At 41.0% G+C, this 27,034-nt stretch overlaps 2 protein-coding genes across 2 annotated transcripts in view; one reads left to right on the forward strand and one right to left on the reverse strand.

Moving 5' to 3' along the window:
- The window catches only part of LOC130473274 (adhesion G protein-coupled receptor E3-like), a 33,060-nt gene extending 24,451 nt beyond the window's left edge, over positions 1 to 8,609 (forward strand). The window contains exons 11-16 of the mRNA XM_056844797.1: positions 1,463 to 1,698; positions 3,157 to 3,223; positions 4,326 to 4,417; positions 5,976 to 6,144; positions 7,682 to 7,780; positions 8,547 to 8,609. Of these exons, the coding sequence (XP_056700775.1) occupies positions 1,463 to 1,698; positions 3,157 to 3,223; positions 4,326 to 4,417; positions 5,976 to 6,144; positions 7,682 to 7,780; positions 8,547 to 8,609 (726 nt within the window). The remainder of the gene's footprint in view (positions 1 to 1,462; positions 1,699 to 3,156; positions 3,224 to 4,325; positions 4,418 to 5,975; positions 6,145 to 7,681; positions 7,781 to 8,546) is intronic.
- A 2,015-nt stretch (positions 8,610 to 10,624) lies between these two features.
- LOC130473513 (embryonic pepsinogen-like) lies at positions 10,625 to 23,239 on the reverse strand. The gene is made up of 9 exons (XM_056845051.1): positions 23,184 to 23,239; positions 21,487 to 21,649; positions 18,708 to 18,825; positions 18,042 to 18,160; positions 16,001 to 16,200; positions 13,348 to 13,461; positions 12,364 to 12,508; positions 11,323 to 11,421; positions 10,625 to 10,762 (listed from the first exon to the last, which is right to left on the reverse strand). Exons 1-9 carry the CDS (start codon positions 23,237 to 23,239, stop codon positions 10,625 to 10,627), a joined length of 1,152 nt encoding a protein of 383 aa, XP_056701029.1.
- Positions 23,240 to 27,034: the final 3,795 nt, after the last annotated feature.

Raw genomic sequence — 27,034 nt, forward strand, 5'->3', positions numbered from 1 at the left:
AAGCCATTACTGCCTGTCCCTGTCCCTCTTACTGTCCCTGCCATGGCCATGGGGTGGGGGGTTCACAAACTCCATGTAGAAGCTGCCATTAATTATATAATGTAATATGGTTTGTCCTAGAGTTGCCAACCTCCAGGTAGTAGATGGAGATCTCCTGCTATTACAACTGATCTCCAGCCGATAGAGATCAGAACACCTGGAGAAAATGACCGCTTTGGCAATTGGACTCTATGGCATTGAAGTTACTCCCCTCTCCAAACCCCACCCTCCTCAGGCTCTGCCCCCAAACCTCCCACTGATGGCAAAGAGGGACCTGGCAACCCTAGTTTGTGCTCAGAGGGATAATTTAGGAATGGCAAGATCCTTGATATAATATAGAAGGCCCAGGGCATTGTACCTTCTCCTGATAGTGTTGATGGGGCAAAAAAACCCATTTTTAGCAAGCCAGGTCTGACTTCATTCCATTTAGTTTTGTTTCTGATCATGTAAAATGGGGAAAGGTTGCTGTGATTCCTCTAGAGCAGGCTGTCCCATAGTTCTTCTGTCTGGGATATTTTTTTTTGTTTTGTCTTTTTGGTAAATATTTTTTTATTTTCAAAAATTTTAATCAAGCATATAGAAACAGCACATTACAATACAAACAAAGCCTCAACATAGACAGTACATAAACACAACAGACTTGCAATCTCCAACATTTAATAACCTACACTCTCTGGGTGGGCATAACCCATTTTACATTCTTCCCTATACTGACTATAATGTATTAATCACATTGAATATATACTACTTAGTATAATAACCTTCCCACACATAATTATGTACCTTCTTCTAGCACAAATAATAGCCTTTGATTAGCTGTATCTTTGAAAATCACTTCTTAATTAATTAGTAATAATAACTAAATTCCATTGTGCACATTTTACTTAATTAGTTTATATATCCTTATAGCTTTCTTTTAAGGAGCATACACAAAATATAATTTCCAGTTTCTTTGAAACTCTTCATTAGGGCGTTTGTTTGCATAATTCGTCAGCTTGGCCATCACTGCATACTCTGCTGGCTTGTCCTTCCGCTCTTCTAAGCTAGGACAATCTTCTGTTTTCCATTTTGTACTAATCATCCCTCTTGCCGCTGTGATCATATACCTGAACAGCTCTTCCATGGATTTTTCAGTAACTGATGGTATAATTCCTAACAACTATAATTGTTTGGAGATCCATAGCAAATTAAACTTTTAGAATTTTTTTGCATTTCACCATGAACCTCACTCCAAAAAATTTCGTCTTCTTACAAGACCACCATGCATGGAAGCTGTCTGGGATGTTGATCTGCTCTGTTGCAATACTGTATAGTAGGATTCTAGAAGCTTGTTTCAGCCCATTTCAGATAATTAGTCCAAAACCAGAAAAGCCAATGCAAGAATCTAGTCTTGAAAGAAAGACAGCTGTTATTTCTGGTCCAGGTCCTGTGCTCAGTTATCGCCGGAATGCTGCATTACCTCTTCCTGGCCTGTTTTATGTGGATGTTCTTGGAAGGTGTGAACCTGTACTTCATTGTCAAGAATCTGAAAGTTGCAAATTACAGCGGTGCCAACAAGCCTATGAAGATATCCATTTACCTCTGTGGCTATGGGATACCTGCCTTGATAGTAGCAATTTCTGCAGCAAGTGCTCCATGGGCCTATGGGACTCATTATCAGTAAGTGCTGGTTTTAAAGTTTTTTTTAGTAAAGAAGTGAATGTCAACTTCTGTAAAATCTCTGTTCAACCGTTTAAATGATGTTTGCCAGTCTACTTACACAAAAGTAAATATCATAATGGCCTCAGATTTGAAATTCATTCTCTCTCCCTCCCCAGTTTTGGCCTTCCAGAGATCTTATAAAAACTGCTTTATTCCCAGGTGCATTTTTGTAGGGTCCCCCCCACAATTGATCTCCAAGTACAAGACTCATTTATTTTTCCTTTACCAACTTCTGATGATTTCTAGCTATTACTGATATTTATATATGCTGATTGCCTTTATTACTACACTTTTATGTCATTCTCCTCTCTCTTGTTTTTTGTTACTGTGTGATGATCATCTAATGTTAATGTGCTGCTACCTGTGCTGTTGCATTCGTATTTTATGCTTTGAAGCCATATTTTGTATGCTGGCTTGAGTGGGTAGCAAAATGAGGTAGACATTTTCCAGATCAATAAATAAATTTAAAAAACAAGAACTAAATACCATTGATTTTAATGGAACTTATTCCCAGTGATTTGCATTTGAAATTACATCTTTATAATGACTCTGTAATAAAATCCCCAAGGGACCTTTTGCCACAATGATTCTCAAACAATAAGTTGATATTCATTAGAGGCACTGGGGATAGCACAAGAAGGGGCATTTCAACCCAGTGGGATTGAGTAGGATCAAAGCTAGGATTGCCAGCCTCCAGGCAGGGCCTAGAGATTTCCTGGAATTACAACTGACCTGCAGACAACAGGCAACAGTTCCCCTGGAGAAAATGACTGCTTTGGAGGATGTATTCTATGGCATTAACTCTGCTAGGCTCCCTCCCCTCCCTAAACCCCCATCCCTCCAGGTATTTCCCAACCTGGAGTTGTCAACCCAGTATCAAACTGTACTTAATAAGGTATTCTTCTGTTGTGCTCATTATTCACTTGAGGCAAAGAGTTATAATCCAACATTGTGTGACATTAATTCATCATAGCCAATGCCCACTCTAAAATAATGTTCCATTAAAATGAAGGGCTCTTCTCAAGGAATGATTCTCAGGTCAACAGGGGAAGACTGAAAGGTAGGTAAGTGTAGAACATAATACAATCCCATTAGTTTGTGTATAGTTCAATGTGTGACAATAATTTTAACCAAGCTTTGCAAATCAACATGTCTTGGCAGACAAGTTCTGCCAAAGCCAAGGTCTGCATAGAAATACCACTTGCCCCTCAAGTGTTGCCTTCTTCATACCTCCAAATGTTCCTGTTGTGATTTTGCATTTCCAATAGTCTGAAATGAGATAATAGTTAAATGCTAGCCGGCTAATCTACACAGCATGAATATTAGACATGCTTTGGAAAAACTATTTTGTGTTTCATAGCATAAAGATTTTCCTAAAGCTTTGCTGATGGTCTTCCTTTCTTTCTTTTTCCTTAGTTGTTGGCTTAATCCTGATAAAGGTTTTCACTGGAGCTTTCTGGGACCAGTCTGTGCCATAATTGTGGTGGGTAATGATGGGCTCTTGTGTTCTTTAGGATCAGCAAAATGAATAGATATTTTTTTAAATCTACCCTGAACAGAGAAAGATGAACCTGATTCAAGATCCATTGGAACTGATAGCAGGAATGCCATCTTCTTTAACATAATTTCACAGCAGGGAAGATAGGGTAGAAGAAATGCATAAGAAACAACAAAACCATTTCAGCTTCTGTAAACAAATATAGAGCAAACTGCAACTTCCTCAGCATAGGAGGAAGTTTATTTATTTCCTGGCCAGCTACTCAGGCATGCAACTTTTCAGTGTGAGGAGGGAGGCAACTGTCCACTTCAGAACTGCTAAAGGAAAAGAAGCCCTTTAAGTGTTGGGAGGCATAAATCTTAATTCTTATTGTCACCTCTGGCTAAGACTGAAATAGGAATCCATTAGTTAAACCACAAAGTTCTTAAGGATTTTGATCTTTGTAAACTCACTTTAAAGAGCCCCGTGGTGCAGAGTGGTAAGCTGCAGTACTGCAGTCAAAAACTCTGCTCACGACCTGAGTTTGATCCCGACGAAAGTCAGTTCCATGTAGCTGGCTCGAGGTTGACTCAGCCTTCCATCCTTCTGAGGTCGGTAAAATTAGTACCCAGCTTGCTGGGGGTAAAAGGGAAGATGACTGGGGAAGGCAACGGCAAACCACCCCGTAAACAAAGTCTGTCTAGTAAACATTGGGATGTGACTTCACCCCATGGGTCAGGAATGACCTGGTGCTTGCACAGGGAACTACCTTTACCTTTTAAACTCACTTCACTTTTGTATCTGATCTAGTATTAGTAGAACTTCGGAACAGTGGTAGACTCTCCAGTCTCATTTTTACTCTATATCTTCTGCAGAACTAGTTATCATGCAAGATAGCCTATTATGCAGTGATACTGAGTTAGAAATAACTGCACTAACATCATTAGATTAAGGAAAGAATCTGTGGCATCGATCTTTGTGTTTCCACATAATTGTAAGCTACATCATTCCATTAAAGGCAAAGTCAGGTTAAGAGCTAAGGATCTTGCATCACCATCTCCAGCGGAACCCGTCTGACCTTCTTTTTACGTTCCATTTTCTGTATCAGATCAATGCAGTGCTTTTCTTTCTTATTCTGAAGATCCTGCATGAGAAGCTTGCATCTCTCAATTCAAAAGTATCTACCTTGAAAAATACCAGGTAAGAAAAGCTACAAATCAGAATATGACATACAGAAGAGATAAAAATAGGTGTTCAGTCAGCACATTGGTAACTAGCACCCAGCTTATCACAACAGCATTGTGAAGGCCAGTTCTTTGAGGTGAAAAGGAGGTGCCATGAACACTTGCCCTGCATGCTTGCTGGGTGACCTTGGGCCAGTCACACACTTTCAGCCGAACCTACCTCATAGAGTTGCTGTTAGGGTAAAATGGAGGAGAGGAGAATGATGTGGCTTCTTTTGGTCCCCACTGGGGGGAAAGATGGGGTATAAATCAAGTTTTAAATGCCTGCTTGTTATTATCAGTTGTTGAGGGAGCTACAGCTCTTAGAATGCATTGCAGAAGAAGTGAAAGTGCAAATGAAAGACTTTTGTCTTCTCTCAGCTGCCTCTGACGTTCACCACATCATGCCTCATCAATTGGGGGGGGGGGAATAAATTAGGATGTGGGTGAGAGAGAGTCTTACCTGTGCCAGTGAGGGAATTCGGCAGCTAAGAAGCTCTTCTCCTGGTCCAAGCCAAAGTTTGTCAGCACCTCTCAAATTACTCAGATCCCCTCATGGAGGAGACCATTAATGACAGACCCAACAATTCTTAACTGTACTACTGAGTAGTCTTTCAATCTTAAAGTTCAACACTTAAAAGACATAAAATAGTAGTAGTATTACTCACAGTGAGAAGTTCAGGGCTAATACTACCCAGATTTGGTGGTGTTTGGGGAGAAACAACAACACTGGGAACTTACAGCATCTTTTGCTTTATTGCATCTTTGTAATATTTATGGCATCTTTGTAATATTTGCTTTATTATGTATGTGCAATGAAAGCACAAGTGGAAGCATATATGCATTCCTTGAAGGCAGCACATCTGCTACCCCAATAAGATTTTAAGTGAGAGAGTGACTCCTTTAGCCAACTCACAGCTCTTGTGGTTTGCCTCTCTCTCTCTTCACTTTATTATCTCTTCACTTTATTAACCCTCAACCATGCCATTACCTTCTCCAGGCACTTGTTCAGGACTTCCACAGACCCACTCAACTCAGCTGTTAGGGAGAACTATAGCTGGGAGTCATCCACATATTGGTGGCACCTCACTGCAATCCACAGACTGTGTCTCCCAGGGGTTTCACATAGTTTAACAGCATGCAGACAAAATGGGCCTCTGAAGAACCCTAAAATAGAAATGCAGTGGGGCCTTGCTTAAGAATATAACAGTAGCCATCATCTTTGGAGGACTCTCACAACCTCTTTCAAAGTGGTCAGAACTATTATCTCCTGCAGAAGGCATTTATTTATCCCCTTACCTGTGACCAATTATCACAGCCATGGGGTACTATCAGCCAATGCGGGGGTGGGGGAGGGATAAGGCTAGATGTAGGGGGCTCCACAATTCCTGACATCTTGTCCAGTTCAGGCCTCACTGGAAGTCATACACACAACTATGATTAAACTGTATTCCAATATCTCAGATTGGCTCCCTTGTCTTCCTGGTATTTTTTTCTCCTGTTGATATCTACAATGTTGTCTTTCTTTGATACAGATCACTGACATTTAAAGCCATCGCTCATCTGTTCATCCTGGGCTTGACTTGGTGCTTCGGTCTCTTTCAGTTTGGACCATTGGCTGATATTATGGCATATCTGTTCACTCTCACCAACAGCGTGCAGGGAGCCTTCATCTTCCTGGTGCACTGCTTGCTCAACAAAAAGGTGACGTGCAAGACAAAAGAGGGTGGAATTTGTGGGCAGCAACACCCAGTTGGCATTATAGGCTATGAGATTAAGCTTGTTGAAGTACTCTGTCCAATTTTTCAAGGCTGTCTTTGATTAGCAAAACTCAGCAGAGGGTCAAAGTGATCACTGTGCTGGAAGTCATAGAGGGGTTGTCTGTTGGAGTGGGAAGATGTGGAATGGGAAGGTCAGATGGAGATCAGATATTGGGGCTAGAGAGAGTTCAGCGATCTAAAAGAGAACACTAGGTGCAATAAGTTCAATGGTTTCATGCATGCAGCTCTGAATAACTCAATGATACTGCACATGCAGCTCCCCTCCAGACTATTTTGGTTCAGAAAATGGTGGAGGGGGGAGGCTGAAGCCCCCACCTCCACTTCACAGCTACAGTCCACTTTTAAGCTCCTATAGTGCAAGTAATTAGTTCCTGCAGCTGCCCTCTGACTGCAGGGAATGAGAGTGGGGTCAGGGAAACCCTGAGAGAACCCCGACCTGACTCATTAAAAAAACATCCCATCTAGTTTGAGCCTCAACTCTTGCAAGGAATGAGGTCAAAGATAGGACCAGAATGGTGAGTTGCAGGAGTGAACTGAAGGTGGATGATGGTGAGAAAGTGAGATTACCCACATGAATACCAAAGTCCTTCTGGATAAAGGTAGGAGGTTGCATTGAAAAGAAAAAGGAATGCTACACAACAAAATCAGAGCAAAATTATGAGAATTGGAGATGGGAAGTGGGGGTGATGGGTAAAGAAATATGGCAAAGAAAGGGCAAATAATAAAAGGAGGAAGAAGCTGTGATATATAAAGGAATTTAATGGGGAAAGGGGGAAGCATATGCTTCCTCCACATTCCTTAGTATTATGGGAAGAGGAGAGGCCACTAGGCAAGAGAGCTCTTAGAGTGGTTGAGCAGAGAATTCTTCTTTTCCCCTGGCCATCTCATTTTTTCAAACATTCTGTTTATTTATTTTAAATAACTAAATAAACTAAAGTTTATTTACTTTAGTGTGAGTTGCCATCAGCAAGTGGCTTATGAAAACTTTGGTTGAATCCATCTTGGTTCCAAAATTGGCCATAGCTACTGCTGGCTTCATACCTGCCCCCCTCAGTTAGGACCTTATCAATCCACACCGACTAGATCAATTAAAAAATTAAGTTCCCTGATACAGTCTGAAGCAGGCAAAAACTACTCTCTCATGGCCAATTAAAGACAGCCCCCTCCCCAATCCTGCTTGACTCTGAAGCAACAAGCTAATCTGTACTCTATACAAGCTAATATGCATGGGCTAATGTCTAAATCCACAAATCCTGACCAAATGTCATGATATTTCACATTTTCAGCTCTTTCTTTGACTGCCAGGTTTAATGCTGTTTCAGTTCATACTTCAGTCGGGGGTGTAGCTATTGCTTTCCACTTTCGAACAATTATTTGTTTAGCTATTACTGAGGTTCACAAGCTCCAGAGCCGTTTTCCTTTTCAGAGGAGAATTCTCCCTTTGTGTTTTGGATCTTCAGGTGAGAGAGGCATATTGGAATTGGATTTGTTGCAGCAAAACTATCCAGCCTCCCTCTACTGAGATATCTATGACTGCTGCTCCCTCTAGTGTTACCATGGTAAGGCAAATGTATAATCCAAAGATTGTGTCAAAACAGCAATGATGAAATGGATAACCTGCTTCCTTCAGTCCCTGATATTTATATAGTCAGGTGTTCTTAGGATATGTCTGCCCAGGGATCAGAGTGGCTCTTCCAGATAACTGATCTTCTTTAGGGATCAGAGTGGCTCTTCTATATAACTGATCCTCACACAGCAACCACCATTGTTCCAGTTCCCTGCATCTCTGCTCTGTAGATGGATGGAGACTGCTGGCCCAGGGTGGGCCAGAAAGAAAAATGTTGATGTAGATACTCTTCCACATTGCACTATACCTGCTCTTCTGGGAACTAATGTTCCAGACCAGGGCCAAAAGAAACTCCATGTGAGTACACTGTCAGTGATGCTGCAGATATAACTCGGCCATAAGTATTTAGCAGATGCAATATTTCATAGAAAGCTGTGTTGAACCTTCCACCGTTTGTTTTAATGAATAGGCCTTCATGGTGAATTTCTCCTCTCAAAACATTTCAGCCTATAGCCATTTGACCTGAGCAAGGCTGTTAACGATAGGACATTTTGGAGGTCATTCATTCATAGGGTTGCCATGAGTCGGAAGCGACTTGATGGCCACACACAGCCATTTCAATGGAACCATCTAATTAGCGATTTGAAAAGGGAGACAGCTGATTTTAAAAATTGTGATAAAGCCAGGCAGTGGCGCCCTCTGACGGCTCATGGTTTGTTTCAAGTATTGTGGACTGTTTTTTTCTTTCTTTCTTTCAGGAAACTGTGCAAAGCACTATTCCACTACAGCAACAGAAAGTAACATGGGCGAGCGATTCATAATCCAATATTCCTTTCCTTATTCCCTGCATTGGCCTCTTCCTCCCCTGTTCATCTTCAATAGAATGGACATGAAGAGACTTGAGCCATTTCTTACAGCCCGGGTTCTTCTGCATATCAAAGCAATTGTTGTGCACTGCCTCTACACTCCCTGATCTTCAAAGAATCAGAAACATTTTGAGATTCTGATTTATTTCCAGTCATGCTCTATTATTATCATTGCCTTCTTTGTTTCACTCTGTAATCTAAAAACAACGCAGAACAGTTCTCCTGGTGCGCTTTCCATTTGAATGAACGAGGCAGCAGAGATGGATCAAATGAATTCAGAGGAGAGACAACATGGCATTGCCTGGGGCTCTACTTCTATTGGTAGTTTTCTGTCCACATAATTCCTCCATTTGCAGCCATTAAAGCACAGAGGATAAATTTGATCTAATAACCTCTATGTGTCTGGATATATATGTGTATGGTGCAGGGTAAATGTATGGGTATGTATGGTGCAGCATGAAGGGTAAATGAGGGCTGTTGGAAGATGGGTTTAAAGGTGAAGCCTTTCCACCTGAGGAGCAAGTCATAGGGCTCTTTCAGAGGTTCTGCGTACTGTGGCTGCATTACTTTCAAACTTGTACTGAACGCACTTGGAGCTCTATCTGTTTTCAGTCCAGGATTCATGAATGTTTTTATTAGAGTTCATGTGAACAGATTGGCATGATCACAGACTAATTTTACATTCTGTGTTTCAAACCAGACTGGTCTACCTTACAAGGTAGAGGATAATGTAAGGATAATATTGAAGATTTGTGTGAAGCTTGGGAAGTGCACTTAATAATAATACATAGAATATGACAGTATTATTGTTGTTATTTTCCCAAGATATATAAAATCAGGGCTCAAGTTCCAGTTGGGCATATGACAAAGTGGTGGTCTGCTAAAAGGATAAGGCCTGCAGTCTGGATGTACATTGAGGCAATCAAATAGCCACTTTGCTGTGCCTCTTTGCAACAATAGATTGTGGCCCATCCAAAGTGCTGAAAAGGGTGAGACAAAAGGTTGTGCCTTTAAAGGGCACATTGCAGTCTATAACATTTTGCTGAAAAGAGAGGAAGCGATAACTGATGCTACGGTTGCCAGTTCTGGGTTGGGAAATTCCTGGGGATTTGGGGATGGAACCTTGAGATGGTTGTGTTTGGGTAGGGGAGAGACCTCAGCAAGATATAATGTCATAGACTCCACCCTTCAAAGCAGCTATTTTCTCCAGGGGAACTGATCTCTGTAATTCCAGAAAATCTCTAGATTCCACCACCTGGAGGTTGGCAAGCCACCTGGAGGTTGGTTGCTGCTTTACGCAGAGTCCAACTACTAGTCTACCAAGGGCAGGACTGCCAACTCTGCTTTCCAGGAAAGACCAGAGATCTTTTACATCACATACTACCTGATCTTTTCTTTCTTTCTTAGCTGGAGAGGCCAGGAACGGAACCCTGGATCTTCTGCATGCAAAGATGATGCTCCACTACTTAGCCACATACCCTCCCCCCTAAGGAGGCAGGGGACAGTTCATCAATTCTCTCTTTTAGGACAACACAGGATTATGCTTCAGTAGCACTTAAATATCTTGCAAAGTCTCTGATTCTTCACACTCAATAGTTGTTGGGTACTATTATAAAACACAAAAACGATAGCATGTTTTTGAAAACACAGACCTTTCACAATGTCAACTGACAAATTCCCAGCCAGCTTCACTGATATTAGTTAAAGGTTTTTTTGAAGTGAATATATCCAAACAATAATCTTTGGACTATTATTTCATCTCTTGTACACAAATTTGAAATTCATAATTGTATAATCATACATGTCTTAAAATATGTATCACCTGTAGGCTGTCATTAAAGATACTGGACAGATATAACTTTTAAAAGGATGCAATAAATGTTTCTATTAACATAAATGCTATGAAGCTAAAATACAATTTGAGTAGGTTGATTACATGGACATGCTGCTTGTTTAAAGGCACTATCATTCTAAACTGCCTTTGCCAATCCCACTTGGTTGTTTGCCCTGTCAAAGATACTGTAGTATTCTCTTATGAACACATCTCCTAGGATCCAGAGGTCGCCAGATGTGTTTTGGAAACCACTTGTGCATTCTCCTTGCATGACCTAGAGTTGGGAAGAAAAGGATAGCAATCAGAAACAGGCAATTCTCCATATTATATTATTATTAAAATAGAATGCTATAAACTCAGTGTTTTCAGTATGCTAAAAGTATGACATGGAGCAGAGCAGGTCGACAGTCCTGCTAGGTGCTTGGATGCTGCAACAGTTCTGTGTCAGCATATAATAGACCTGTAGCTGTAGCAAAGTCAAAAGCACAAGAATACCAGCAGAGGCAAAACCAATGTAACATCCCTGACAGCCTCTCCCACAGAAGCCCTGCTAACTCTACTGCCTTCACAAGGAAAGGAGAAGGGAAACACTCTAGATGCAGTTATAAACAGTAGTGTATACTTTTAAGATGCACAATACAAATGCACAACACTGATCCTTTGTCCTCAGCCTCCTTACAGGTGCCCTGCTTCAGGTCTTCAGATATAAACACCCATGGAAATTCAGCTTGCAGTCCTGCAACAGAGGCTAGCAGGACAAAACAGCCCCTTGAACTTGCAACCCAATGATGGGCAAAAGAGTTTCATAGCTTGTGGAACAGATCCATTCTGTACCTGATTCGTATAGGCTGATGGGGTTAGCGGATACTGGATTCCATTGATCACAAAAACAACATCAGGCATATTGGAGAGGTTATTGCAGTTGATGTCATACTTGCAAGAGATAAAGAAGAGAGTTATTGGGTTATTCTGATAATAAAAACTAGCAAACCTCAACTTGTTAGAGGAAGGTCCTAGACATTCAATGCTATTGTCTTGAAATCAAACAAGAATGTTCAGGAGAACAGACTTGCCAATAGTCACTTCTTGAATGTTGTGGAATTTAATACAAATAACCATTCAATATAATGCTTCACTTTGAACTGCATCTTGTGGCCTATAGTCAAGCATGTAAAAATCACAGTTCAATAAACCCGTAGCTTCTTACCTTGTCATGCACAAAGCTATACTCTGACCAGATAATACTGTACAACATCTTAAACTTTGGTCTGACAACACATTCTTCATTCTGGATTTAGTTCTGTTGGCATACTAAATCGATATGAATGTAGAAGAAGCTGCCTTATATCAAATCAGACCGACCATCCCAGTCTGCTTAACTCTGACTCACAGCAGGTCTCCAAAGGCCCAGGTAGAGAGGGGTCTTTCCCAACCCCTTCTAACGATGATCCTTTAATTGGACATGCCAGGAATTGAACCTGGGGTCTTCTGCATGCAAAGCACGCACTATGCTATTGAGCTACAACATCTCCCATATGATGCCCGCCCAGCTAAACCTTTCCCTCTAATGGTCATTGTTCCCCATCATCTAACTGACATACTCAGTGGATGAACCCCAGTCTTCAAAGCCACATTTCCTTCTGATTCTGCACATATGCAGCATCACAAAGAAACACAATTCTTTGCACTGGGGTGCTGGCTGCTGCAGTCAGGAAAGAAATTAAGATAAGTCCTAACCCCCCTGGGTGCATCTGAAACTTGACCCTGACTGAGGACTGATGCTGGGGGTGGGGGCAGGAAGGATAATCTTTGGGGCCCTTCCATCAACAATGGAGAATCAGAGGCAAAGAATAAAGGACTTTAACATGATCTTACCTGGCCATAGTTCCCTGGAGTAGCACCAATGGCATTTTGTAACTTGGTTATGGAAGCTGGTGGGCCAGCCAAGAGAGAGGTACCTGTGTCAACTATTGCTTGACAACTACCACTGCAGGCAATCTCCTGGCCATTCACTAAAATACTGAGAAATTGGAAACCGTGAGATGCTGGTAATTTTATGTACTTGAAACAATATGGCTGCTGTCAAATGGAATATGATAGCTGGGCCCTTAGTTAGCCATGTGATGTTCCCATTGCAGGCAATGCTTTTAGCTGTAACTTCTAGATTTGGAAATCATGGGGTGTATCCAATCATCCTTCATGTAGCCTTTCTACAGCCTAAGGAGTCATCCTCCCACAGATGCACCACTTAATTGGAAGCAAGTGTCTTTAGAATGGAAGAAGGCTTCAAATTTGAGCCAAAAGGAAAGATGAGGTTATTTAAATATTTAAATACCGGTAAATGAACTTTGCTTACCGGTGTCATTGGATAGGGGTAAGATCCACATAGACAACTGTAGTGCAAATATTTACCATGGCAAATACATCTTACATGGTTCATAAAGTGAGGCAGACACTTGACCAGTATTTGCAATCGCAGAAAATAAAAAAAATAAACTAACTGCTTTAGTTTCTCTTCCATATTGATAACTTTCTCTAACCACTGCCACCTACAAATTACTGGCATGTGGTTTATGTGAATAATAATGCTGACTTTTTTCTTCCTCCCTACTTTCTTCATTTCCTTTCCCTTTGCATCCCAACTTTTTAAGAGACCTTTTTGTGTCTTTGCAACTTGTTGATGCATAGTTAGCTGCCTTGAATGTAAGGAAATAACATAGGATATACATGTTTTAAATAAGTCATAAATACATAGGATACAAACTTTAAGCATACATTCTGTTGGTAGTACTTTCAAATTTTACTGAAATATGGGACACTCCATAACAATAACAATACTACTACTGCTAAATTACTTACCTGTCCATAGCAATCTGCCAGTAACCTTGCTCTGTGACAGGAATCCAATTAATGGAACCAGTAAAATATGATTCATCAATTCCACCAAAAACGAGTACACTCCCAGTTGTTTCTCTGAAATATGTATAAATGATAGGTTGTTCACAAGCTGTTCATTCAATATTCACCCAGCTGCAGATAAAAATGCATCACATTTCTATGTCTTTGTCCAAATTTTCCCATAACAAAAGAGAAAGAGAGAAGTTAGTTATATATCTCATATAGGACCAGCATCTGTGGGTTGCTTATAAAGGCTTTCAGCTCTCCTATAGCTCTGGATATGAAGAGATAAAATCCTGATTAAATATAAAGGTAAAAGTAAAGGTCCCCTGTGCAAGCACCGGGTCATTCCTGACCCATGGGGTGACGTCACATCCCAACGTTTCCTAGACAGACTTTGTTTACGGGGTGGTTTGTCAGTGCCTTCCCCAGTCATCTTCCCTTTACCCCCAGCAAGCTGGGTACTAATTTCACCGACCTCGGAAGGACGGAAGGCTGAGTCAACCTTGAGCCGGCTGCCTGAAACCAACTTCCGTTGGGATCGAATTCAGGTCGTGAGCAGAGCTTGGACTGCAGTACTGCAGCTTTACCACTCTGCGCCCTTGTTGTACCACCACCCACCTCAGCATGTTGTCCAAATTTTAAAATTCAAAGACTAAAACTTACTCTACCCAGTCCTAACAACTTACTTTTAAAAGTCTTGGACAGCGTAAGTAACGGCAGAGGGAAGCAGATTTCACTGCTATGTCTGAGCTGTGCTATTTTTCAGCATAGACAAGCTTTGAGAAAGCTCAGCTGGCTTAATCAAAACCTTGGTTCCTCTGCCATTGCCCTCGGCCAACACTCTGAAGTTGCTTTCTAAAATGCTAAAAACACTTTTGGATTAGCCTCTATCTCAAAGGCAAATCATGTCACCACTAGGGTTGTGCACATCGATATACACAAACCGGAAATAAACCTGAAATTACTGAAAAAAAGGGCAATAAAGCCAAACCCGAAATTTACCAATTTTTTTTGCATAACCCTAGTCACCATTCTTATTCTATATTATGACATCATTAGCCTTGCTCTATATATCCCAAGTTGTCTTCCCCTTCATTATTCATATTATCACTTCAAAGGGATCCCATGTAGTAAAATGGTAGAGGTTTTTATATCCTCAAAATAACTAGACTACAACAGTCTCTGAAGACATAGCCACTTGTCATTCTTGTTTCATAAAAACATTGAAAGCATCCAAATAGTGAGAGGAAAGAAAACCATCTTCAAGTACTTGAAGGGCTGTCATATAGAGTATGATGCTTGCTGAGTTGTTTTCTGTTGCCCCAGAAGGTCGGACCAGAACCAATGTGTTGAAATTAAATCAAAAGAGTTTCTGGCTAAACATTAGTAAGAACTTTCTGGCAGAGCGGTTTTTCAGTGAAACAGACTTCCTCGGGAGGTGGTGGGCTCTCCTTCTTTGGAGGTTTTTAAGCAGAGGCTAGATGGCCATCTGTCAGCAATGCTGATTCTATGAACATAGGTAGATCATGAAAGGGAAGGCAGGAAGGGTTGCATCAGTGTTTGGCTCTCATGGCCCTTTCTTACATGCCCGGGGTAGTGCCTATCGCCACTTTGGGGTCAGGAAGCAATTTTCTTCCAGGACAGTTTGGCCAGGGATCCTGGAAGGGTCCTATTGAGAAAATTCTTTATCAGAGGTTTGGATCGTATGATTATGGCTGGAGAAAGTCAAATTAAGGCACACGCACAATGAATAGACAAAGTCCTTTTGTCTTAGTAAAAACAAACTTTACTCACTATAATTCAGGGTAAGGTAAACTGGGATTAAAAAACAACAAGAAATCCTCTCTACCTATCTAGTTTCCTATACTTGCCAGAAAAGTTCTGGCAAGAATCTAAACTTAAATGCATGGCATCTCTAAATTGCAGAGTTGCCCCATCTTTACTGTTTGAGGTCCAAAAAGCAAGTGACTTTGCTCTTTCTCTTTAGACAAAGAAAGAACTATAATATGCAGATTATGCGTATGTGACAAACAACATGTTTGCAACTGATCCCTCTCTGACCAATAGCTAATTGACACACTGTAGGTTACATCACCTTCTTGAACTGGTCAGAAATACAATCAATATTAACTCTTGTCTGTCTGACATGTAACGAAGCTCGCTATCTAATCCCCAACAGGTCCCCCCCCCCATTTTCTGGGCATGGAGTAAGAGTCACTGGGGGTATGGGGGAGAAGTAGTTGTGAATTTCCTGCATTCTGCAGGGGGCTGGACTAGATGACTATGGTGGTTCCTTCCAACTCTATGATTCGATGACTCCTCTGCCTCAAAAGTAATTATGTCAAATGGTCCTTCAATGCATCCCTCTTTTCCAGTTACTACAGGAACAGGGCTTGTGATTACAGCCTTGCACTTGTGCTAGTGTGAGCCTCAACACAATCATGGCTCTCTTACTGAGACAATAGACTGAGCTGCCTATCTTGTGGAATGCTGCAAGTAAAGTGGTAGCCAACATATGAAACGATGTCAGGTATATTCTCAATCAATAGATGCTTCGTCCACTCACCAAATGATGATATAAATCTTATCATGATAGCAAACTATTGCTTACCGGCTGAGATAAACTGAAAACAAATCTTGCTGCACTAAGCCTTCACTCATCATGTTGTCAAATACAGGAGTTGCTCCACCGACAGCATAGGAGGGGTAGGCTAATCCCAGGATCCCATCAAATTTCGAGTAGACAAAGATGAAGCCTGGCTCACTTGTGCTGAGAGCGAACATCTGGTGGGCATCAGTAAGACTGGACACCTAAGAGAGCCAAAATATTCCTTCACTTCTGTATTCAGCTGATGAGGTACAGAATAGGATTTCGCTAAGGATTGCGATAAGGCTGCAATCTTGTTTCCATTTGTCTGGGAGAAAACCCATTCAATTCAGTGGGATATGGTTCAGTGGGATGCTATTGTACAGTCTTAGAAAATGTAGAAAGATTCACAGTACAATTCAGTATGGAGTTATTCCAATCTAAGGCCATTGAAATAAATGTGCATAGACTGGAGTAACTCTGCACAGGGCTGTTCCAGAGATAGCCTATTGTGAATATGGCTGAGGGGGTGAAATAGGAATGTTATTATGAAATAATGTGCTTTGCATGTCTGGTTTTGAGATTGTGATTTCTATCCCACCATAACCGTACCTGATGCTACCACCACAAACCCCTATATTTTATATATTTACATTCCAATTACAACAGTGAGTAGTTATAGATGTCCATTAACCAAGTGGTATCTTACCAGAGTGTGTATGTAACCAGTTGGTCAAACTGTCATTTGGTAAGGAATTTCCCCCCCCCCTGCAATTATATACAGATGCGTGGTACAATATATGTACACCTAGGATATGTAGTAAAATCATGCAAATCTCTATCTATTCAATGTCCTATCAGAATTATTATGTGAAATCCTGTCTTAATGAAAACCATGGAAAATTATGTCAGTGTTGGAACCATGAAGTTCCATGGGAAATTTGTTTCCCTGGGCAAATGAAAGAATAAAAGCTAATAATTGATGGGAAGCCTTCAATACAAACATCTGAACTGATAAGAATCTGTATATGTATTTTCCCACCCTTCTGATGAATATAAACCTGTGAAAATGGAACTGTGTACCCATCAATATAAAATCCAATCGGCATGACTTTGTGTGTGACAGAATAATCTGTAGTTAGCACAGGGTGTCTTTTAGATAACAATACTGCCTGCTATGTGCTGAGCTGGCCATTCAAATGCTGGCATCATCTACAGAATTCCACATGAACTGGCTTTATCCATGCCACCTCAGCCACAGTTTTCTGCCATGTACCCAAAAGGTCATGAGATTGGCTCCTAAATGTTCACCATCATGCAGAGTTACCATGAACTTTGCTTCCAAGTCACTATTGTATGGGTCTGAGTCAGAAGTAGGTAACACGGAGAAGAGGATACCATATTTTAAATATGTCTTTTCTCCCTTTGAAACTTCATCTGATGGCTATTGCTTAAAATATATTTAGTTTTAGTGTAATATATTCAGGTTACTGAAATATAATTAAGGTTATTTATGTATTAATTCTTCTTTGCCCATGTCATTTATTTATTTACTTGCTTGCTTACTTATATCAAATACTTCAGAGATACAACAGTACTTTAAACCTATTTTGACGTAAGCCCCATTAATTTAAATGATTTTTTTCCCTCCGGGTATATATCCTTAGGTTTTCAGCAGTACTGTTGCAATTTTAAAGCTGCATTCCTAAAGATACATGTTGTGCACTGTTTTGAAATTATAGTCTGCATTCAGAGAGACTGTCAAACGCGAGCCATGGTGACCTATGGCTAGGGTTGCCAGGTCCCTCTTTACCACCAGTGGGAGGTTTTGGGGGCAGAGCCTGAGGAAGGTTGGGTTTGGGGAGGGGAGGGACTTCAATGCCACAGAGTCCAATTGCCAAAGCGGCTATTTTCTCCAGGTGAACTGATCTCTATCGGCTGGAGATCAGCTGTAAAAGCAGGAGATCTCCAGCTAATACCTGGAGGTTGGCAACCTTAAGGCAAAGATGGCCATTGATGACTTTCTCTAGTTCACTTTCCCAGACATTACTAGAACATTGTTTACCATCACTGTGTCGTATCCTAAGATCCCCTCCATGCTCCCTGTGCCATATTCAATGGATACAGTCTGCTGTGTGCTCTGGAAAGTGGAAGATTGGGATGGGTTGAACCTTTGATGGTTTTCTAAAAGTCAGAAAAACAGCATTAAAAAAACACACAGTTCTTAATCAGTGGTAGGTAGAAACAGAACCAATATATAACCACTAGTTCAGGGGTGTAAAACATAAGGTCTGAGGACCAGATCCAGCCCCTTGAAAGCTCTTGTGCGGCCCGCGAGCCAGCTGAAGCAGCCATCCCCCCCCCCACTCTCAGTCTGGGCTGACGGCCCAACTAAGTGACATTTATGTCATTTCCGGCCCTTGTAACAATTGAATTCGACACCCCTGCACTAGTTAGTATGAGGTTATGCTTGAATTACTTTGATTGACTCTGCCATTAAAGGTAGCTGTGTAGGTCTAAAACAAAACACAAGAACCTTGTAATACATTTTATTAAGACCAACCAACACACCGTGATGGAAACTTTAGAGTTCTCTAGAACTCTTCATCAGGATGGACACAACTTCTGGAGAACTCAAAAACCTGGACGCTGCTTTGAGTTATTTTGGTTAGTTTTAATAAATAGCGTTACATGGCTTTGTGCTTGAATTTTCATTCACTCTGTTACTTACGACATGCTGAACTGCTGCAGTCAACAGAGGGCACCCAAAGATTGGAAGATCCAGTGTCAAAAACGACAGTGAATGTCTGTGGAGGAGTTCCAATGTAGATTGTTCCATAGTATTCAGTCTGGTGATTCATAAAAATTAATATATATTATCAGGTTTTCTTTCCCGTTATAGCTTTTTGGACATTTTAGTGTAATAAAAATGTGTATCATAGTTACAGAAAATCTGAATGCTACAAAATCGAAATCAGGAAAAAAAGGCAGCAATGAACCCCTCCCCCCTTCCCTTTATGAGATTTCATGGAAAGGAAAGGAAATTTCTCAAATGCATACCAATGTACTAAATGACAGAATGTATGTATGTTGCATGTATTAGAAATGTGACACGTGTGTGTAAAGTGCCCTCAAGTCGCAGCCAACTTATGGCGACCCCTTTCTGGGGTTTTCATGGCAAGAGACTAACAGAGGTAGTTTGCCAGTGTCTTCCTCTGCACAGCAACCCTGGTATTCCTTGGTGGTCTCCCATCCAAATACTAACCAGGGCTGACCCTGCTTAGCTTCTGAGATCTTTCTTATATTATACACTTATTATACACTTGTGAGAAAAATTGTGTTGTTGGCTTTTTTGTATCCTTAATATTTTTTTAGCCATAGTGACTACATATGTTTGACTAGCTTCTGAGATCTGACGAGATCAGGCTAGCCTGGGCCATCCAGGTCAGGGCAGAAATGTAACATACAGGGAGTCATTTACCACTGCTTCAGTGCAATCCTATTCAGCATTAATACCCTTCTAGGTTGACTTAGAAGGGTGTAATGGTTTAGGATTGCACTGCTGGTTTCTAAAACCTAGGTTTTGCTTGGTCATGGTAAATACCAGCTTTCAGTATGGAAGGGCCTGTTCAAACCTAATTATCACCACTAGAAATAATCTTTTTTGGGCAACTTTACTATGTCAAAACCTACAATGAATGGAGCCAGAGTAAACTAATCTCCCGTCTTGTCACAGATCCTGGAAGAAGGGATCCTGTGGCAGCAATGAAAAGGCAAAGTTTATACTGGGAATTATTAGGAAAGGAACTGAAAATAAAATGGCCAATATTGTCATGCTGCAGTGTTGACCCATGGTGAGGTATCATTTGAAGTTCTTTGTGCAGTTCTGATCATCATAACTCCAAAACGATATAGGAGGGCTGGAGGAAGTACAGAAGAGGGTAATCAGTTTGACTGGATCATCTTTCCTATGAGGAAAGATAAAAGAATCTGGGACTTTTCAGTGTAGAAAAAATGTGAAAAGGGGGAAACATGAGAAAGGTTTATAAAATTAGGCATGGGGTAGAGAAAGTGGATAGAGACAACCTTCCTTTCCCAAAATACTAGACCTCTAGGGCACTCAACAAAGTTGACATGGAATACATTCAGGACAGATAAAATGGAATGGTTCTTCCCTCAGCATGGCGTGGTGGTTAAGAGAGGTGGTTTGGTGGACTCTGATCTGGAGAACCGGGTTTGATTCCCTACTCCTCCACATGAGCAATGGAGATTAATCTGGTGAACTGGATTTGTTTCCCCACTCCTACACATGAAGCCAGCTGGGTGACCATGGGCTAGTCACACTCTCTCAACCCCATCCACTTCACAGGGTGTCTGTTGTGGGGAGGGGAAGGGAAGATGATTGTAAGCTGGTTTGAGTCTCCCTTAAGTGGTAGAGAAAGTCGGCATATAAAAAACCAACTCTTCTTCTTCTTCAACAAGTAAATGAATTGTGGAATTCACTGCTAGTGGAATTTGTGATGGCCATGAGCATGGGTTACTTTAAAAGGGGTTAGACAAACTTATGAAGGATAGGTTCATCAATGGCTACAGGCCATGGTGACTAAAAGGAACCTCCATATTCAGATGAAGCAAACCTCTGAAAGCCAATGCCAGGAGGATAACTGGTTGGCTACTCTGTGAAATAGGATGCTGGACTAGAAGAACCACTGGTCTGATCCAGCTACTGACATATTCTTAAATTGTAATAATGGACCTGAATCCTAGCTTCTGTTGTTTTCCCTGACCCTGTCTTTGAAACAACGGCACCAGCATAGATAAGCATGGAAAAGAAGTAATCCGAGTACTTTGGCTGGGTTTACTTTTTCCTGGGGGAAGCATCCTGGAAACTTCAGGCAACACCAGCCAAAGTTAAACCTATTTAAGCCTAATTTATTTCAGTTGGGTAATTAAGTACGTGAAATCAACTTGATTCCGTACTTTGGCTAGATCATGCCTCCAGTAATTCAACACAATGCAGCAAAAGTTGGTCATAATTTAAACCCCACAAAAATCAAAAAAATGTCTTGCCTATGTCCCATTCTTTTGCATTTTGTGAGAATTAGCAATTACTGCATTTTGCTGGATCGAACCCATTCTTTTGCTAACACCTAGATGTCTGTGAAATCAAAGAATTGAGCACTTATGGCATAGGAAAAAAGCTGTTAAGCCAGTTTCAAGATATGCAGTCTTTTTATATCCTTGAGTCGTTAAACAACTTATAAGGACAACTTTTAGTTCACAGTGTGCTTCAAGCTAGGAAGCACACGCCTTGCCGCTTGACACTTTTTAACACTATTTAACAATTTGTTAATAATAAGCAATGTTGTCACAATAGGCAAAGATATAACTTTTCAATCTTTACAATACATAATTGCTCATAGTAAAATATAAATGTCCATGGAAGCCACCAACAATCTTTGCAAAAAAAAAAATTATGATAAATTGGTGACACCAAAGCATCCACTCACATCTAAGGAGTTCAGAAGTGGTTCGTTGGCAACCTGGGCAGCACCTGAAAAAGCTGGGCGATATTTTGTACCGATGTCATAAGGGTGTCTCTGAAGAAACCCTTCCAGCAAATTTTTCTCTTTGAGAACGTCTCTCAACTTCTTCCCTCTCTCCAAGGGAACCCTGGTATATGAAAAAACAAAATTATTAGATCCCTTCCCCGTAGAGATGTGTCATTGTAAGACCTGCTTTTCAGTCTCATAAGCAACCATGTAATAGGTGTAAGGTTCTCGCCACCTCTTAACTCATCTCCAAGCTCCTCCTGAATTAAAATGTTGGGGGAATTGAACTGAATGGCCGCACAAGGTCTTTATCAAGAAATGCCAATGTAAGCAACAGTGCTGCATACAGTTCCTCATACATGTGGTCCATTAAAATCCATGGGGCTCACTCAGCTGTAACAGATGGTAGCACTGGTCCCAAAGGTGGAATCTTTGGTTGATTTGCCTTATTGTCAAAGGGAGAAAGGCTATAAATTTAGGGGTGGTCAATATTTAACGGACATAAATTAAACTCTTCCCAGTCCCTTTGAAGATGCCTTTTATCTCTTAGATCAATTTTTAAAGAGTGCTACTAAGCCTTTACTAGTTGAATTGCAGACAACTGCTTGGCAGTTCCACCTGCTCTCATCGTTGTAGCAGTGCAGTCTTGTGCTAGGATAAAATACAAAGGCTGGAACTGAACTCATTTTATTTTGCCCCATCTGGCATTATTCTGCTACTGGGTCACTGAAGGCAAGGAGTCCTCTTGTATTACTACAGGCAGTCTATTTTCATTCTCTGTACAACCGTATCAGTGCTGCCAGATAAACATTTGGTGGTTCATTACATTCTGGTCTTTTGAATGTATGTGTGTGTGTGGGGGGGGAGTGTATCCTGTTCAAATATAGTCTTACAAATGGGGACCTGTGACAGACTCACAGGTGTGGTGGTGGAGGAAAGCTTCCTCCTCCTTCTCCTCCCTTGCCCATCTTCTCTCTCTGGTGGGGGCTGGGGCGGGTGAGGAAGTAAGAAAGGAGAAAGCGGGAGCAGTAGTGCCTGCCTCTGCCACTGCAGCTTGCCTGCCTCCTCTTCTTCATGAGGAAAGGAGAAAGAAGCAGCAGTATCTCCTCCTCCTTTTGGATACCTCTACTTGTCCACTTTCTCTCCCTGGTGAGAGTGGTAACTAAAGATTGAAGGAAAGAGGGATGCTTCTGCTTCCTCCTTGTGACCACCACCAACTTGTTTACCCACCTGGCTTCTTTCCTGGCTTGGGGTGGTTCCCACCACCACCTACTTTCCTCCCTCTCAGTCTGGCCCAACTTGCCAGCCCTCTCTCCTTGCCTGCCAGGCTTCTTCTCTATCCTTTCCTCACTGCCACCAGCAGTCACCTTCACTCTCACTCACACTGGCTGAGATTCTTCTATGTAGTCTCCACCTGCTCAAACAATGCTTCTCCAGTTTTGGAGTTCTTGTAAAAAAAAAAAATTAAACTCTTTTTTTAAAACTGTGGTTTTTCTGCAAACCTGGGTGTTTCCCTGTGCTTGTAGGAAAATGACCTTGTCTGTACCTGGCTCAATTGTGTGGGTTTTTCACTCTACATTCCATGACATTTGAAGCTATAATTCAGTCAATTTACTGTCAGAGAAGCAAATATTAGCAAATAATTGATGACTTACTTAGTGATACACTCGGTGAGAGCAACAATCGAGAAGAGAACTGCTAAGCCCTTCATCCTTCTGATTCAGTAGAGGCTGGTCCAGTTGCTCTGTTGCTTGATGCATGCAATTCTGTTATTTTATAGCCTGAGAAGGGCTTGCCTTTATCTTTAAAATAGATTACCATATTTGAGTAGAGAAAATCCAGCCCAGTTTAGGAAACCTGGAAGGCAGCCAAGTGATCAAACACATCACTTAGCAAATGCACTGAAATCCTACCTTAGGAGCATCTCAGGTAAATAATATTGTGAATGTCACTTAATCCTGTCAGCACATTGCCATGCGTTGGATTGTCTCACAGCAAGTGAGTAATTAATGGCCTGATCCAAAGTGCGTCCTGTTCCTTTCTGTTGACATTCTATTTTAAAAGGTTATTTAATTTCCCTCCTTCCCCCACATTGACTGAGCTTGACCCACACAAGTAATTTACACTGAATGATGATCACTAATCTGAAATTTCCAGTGACACTCTGAAGGATTCTATCTTGGTGTTGTTCATTGAACTTTTCAAAAGTTTTCTAAATAAATAAATAAATCATTTTTCTAAATAAATAAATCTAAAATATAGATGCTGGAGCGTAGGGTTGTGCATATCAATATACCTGAACCGAAAATAAACCCGAAATTAGCTGTTTTGGCAATATTTGGCTTTCGATTTTACTGAATACCAAAACCTGTATTTTGTAATAAAATAAAAAGGGTGAAATTTTGGGCAGTGTTCTACATGCCCTTGGTGAATGTCCAGTCATTGTATGGCCAGTTTTTATTGGAAAATCCTCAACCCTAATCTTTTGAGCACAATAGGTAAGGAAATTTTAGGTCCTGTTCAAATATTTAAAATTGATATAGGTAATAGCATTTAATAGCTGATAAGATTCCTAAACTGGAATGACCCTATCCTGCCCTAACCCCTTTAAAGACTATAATATCATTATTATGAATACACTTTTATCCTACCCTTTCTCCAAAGATTTCATAGCAGCACACGTTGTCCCCATTTTTCATCCATTCAACAACCCTGAAAGGTGGGTGAGGCTAAGAGAGAGAAAGAGAGCGTGATCACTCAAGGTCATCCTGTATCCACAAAGACTAAACATTAATTAGCCAAGGTTTTCATACCATTGCTTTTATGACTTTGCTGCACATCAGTGTGTTTTTCAGGCTCCAACCATGATTTTCTTTCTGTACACATTTTAAATATATGACTTTACTTAACTGACCTGAGAAAATTAGCCGTCCTTAAAATCTGCTGTTAATGGTACAGAAGCCGTTGCACTGCAAGACGTACGATCATCCAATTCACTACTGAATATTGTAGTTGACAATTCCCATAAGTGCCATTTGTTTGTTGTGTTTAAATAGCTGTAGTTCATTCAAAAAGGGTTTAGAAGTTTGTCCTTTAGAGAGGGGACTATACTTGCCTTATGTCAAAAGGAAAAGTAAGGGGAGAGGAGGAAAGGGTAAGAGGGAGAAAAAAGAGCAGAGGCTTTAGGAAGGGCAGAATATTCATGGGGTTGCCAACTCTAGTTTGGGAAATTTGTGGAGATTTGGGACTAGTGTCTGGGAAAGTGGGAGTTTGGGGAGGGAAGAGAGCTCATCACGGATGTGATGCCATGAAGTTTGTCCTCTGGAGGGTCCATTTTCTCCAGGGAAAGTGACCTTTGTAGTGCAGAGCAGTAATTCCAGGAGAATGCCAGGCCCTACCTGAAGGTTGGTGTGTGTGAGTTAAGTGCCATCAAGTCACTTCTGACTCAAGGCGACCCTATGAATCAATGTCCTCCAAAATGTCCTATCCTTAACAGCCTTGCTCAGGTCTTGCAAACTAAGGGCTGTGGCTTCCTTTTAGAGTCAATCCATCTCATGTTGGGTCTTCCTCTTTTCCTGCTGCCTTCAACTTTTCCTAGCATGATTGTCTTTTCCAGTGAGTCTTGTCTTCTCATAATGTGACCAAAGTACAACAGTCTCAGTTTAGTCATTTTAGCTTCTAGGGTCAGTTCAGGCTTGATTTGATCTATAACCCACTGATTTGTTTTTTTAGCAGCCCACGGTATCCGTAACACTCTCCTCCAACACCACGTTTGAAAGGAATCTACTTTCTTTCTATCAGCTTTCTTCATTGTCCAGCTTTTACACCCATACATAGTAATAGGGAATACTATGGCATGAATTAACTTGATCTTAGTGGCCAGTGACAGAGGTTGGTAATCCTATGAAAATAAACTGTTCGATGTGTTTTAAATCTTGCCACATAGTACTTTTCCTGCATCAAACTACAAAACAATTCCATGACTAGAACAAATTCCATGGATGCAGCGTAGGCATCCCAGACCCAAGTGCCTTGCCCCAAATTGCAAAATAAATTTTTTACTGGCAATGTAAGTCCTAATAATGGATGGGGAATATTGGAGTGTATTTCTGCAATATAAATTTATTGTCCAATTTTCCCTCAGTTTGTAGCGACCAAATTAGTATACAGCTCTCTTTGGCTTTATCTTGATAATACTTGGCCGTCATGGAATAAGTCCATCACAAAAATCCCAGTTTAAAGGCCATCTGATATGTGCCTAACTTGTTCTGGTGCAAAAGGGCATCTGAATTTGAGAGAGTACTTAATGACTCAAATTACATTTGTTGGAAACTTTATCTTAATGAATAAACAAAGGATTAAGCAAGATTTCTCATGCTGTAGGTCACCTTTCCTGCTTGTACCTTATAGAATGTTGCGTAGCAAGAATTCCATTAGCAGGCCATGTTTCCCTGCATACAGCTGCCTGGTTTAGGGCATATGTGATTAGATGGGGGGAGGCTAAAAGTTGCTAGTGCCATTTGTGTGGCATTTTAAATGTATGAAGTGCTTTAGAATCTTTATTATGCTCATATTCACAACAATCTCATTAATGTGCTCATATTCACAACAATCTAGGAATATCACTAGTATTCCCATTCTATAGACTGGAACTTTAGGCTAGGTGATAATGACTTATTCAGGAGCCTGATGGGACTTGCACCCAGACTTGCCCATATAGCTCTTGATTAGATGACATGCTGGTTCTTGGAGATGTCTACTATTATAAGCCTAAAAGTAATCTTTGAGAATGCTGTTTGCTGAAACCAAGATAGCATCAAACCAAGTTTCTGGTCTCTGAAGATGAGACTGGAATATGTTGTGCCACAATAAAACTTGTTTTAGACCACCTCTTTCAGGTCCCAGACTCCCAGTTATTATATCTTTTTTGGGTTTTGTTCTATTAGTTAATGATGTTACCCCTCCCCTGTCTTTGGTCCAGGATTCTCTCCTACCACATCAACCCTGCTACTGGTGGTTTTGCTTTCTTCCCACAATCAAGTAGCAGCAGGAGATCAGGATCAAGGGAATGCTGTCAGTGTTGTTTGACTTGATTTCAGTAAAGCTTTTGACAGGGTTCTCCATGATGTCCTGATGTGTAAACTGGAGGACTGTGGACTGGACCCAACTATAGTTAGATGGATAGGGAACTGGTTGGAGAACCACACTCAAAGTAGTTGTCAATGGCACTTCATCGGATTGGAGGGAGGTGTCCAGTGGGGTGCCGCAGGGCTCGGTTCTAGGCCCGGTACTTTTCAATATTTTTTATAAATGATCTGGGTGAGAGGGTGGAGGGACTACTCGTTACATTTGCAGATGACACCAAATTAAGAGGAGCAGCAAGCACACCAGAAGACAGAGTTAGAATTCAATGAGATCTGAACATACTGGAAAAGTGGGAGGTTGTGAACAAGATGCAATTCAACAAAGATAAGTGTCGAGTTCTACATCTGGGTAACAAAAATGA

The sequence above is a fragment of the Euleptes europaea genome, chromosome 2 (assembly GCF_029931775.1).
Source record: "Euleptes europaea isolate rEulEur1 chromosome 2, rEulEur1.hap1, whole genome shotgun sequence".
Taxonomy (NCBI): domain Eukaryota; kingdom Metazoa; phylum Chordata; class Lepidosauria; order Squamata; family Sphaerodactylidae; genus Euleptes; species Euleptes europaea.

What these genes read in the sequence shown, in the direction of transcription:
- LOC130473513 (XM_056845051.1), bottom strand. Translation starts at nt 23,239, where the DNA reads ATGAAGGGCTTAGCAGTTCTCTTCTCGATTGTTGCTCTCACCGAGTGT. An exon ending in TAGGATACGACACAGTGATG is followed by an intron (nt 16,201 to 18,041) that starts GTAAACAATGTT and finishes TGGCTCTCTTAG; the next exon opens with GTGTCCAGTCTTACTGATGC. An exon ending in CTCCAGGGAACTATGGCCAG is followed by an intron (nt 11,422 to 12,363) that starts GTAAGATCATGT and finishes ATCTCTTGCAAG; the next exon opens with TATGACATCAACTGCAATAA.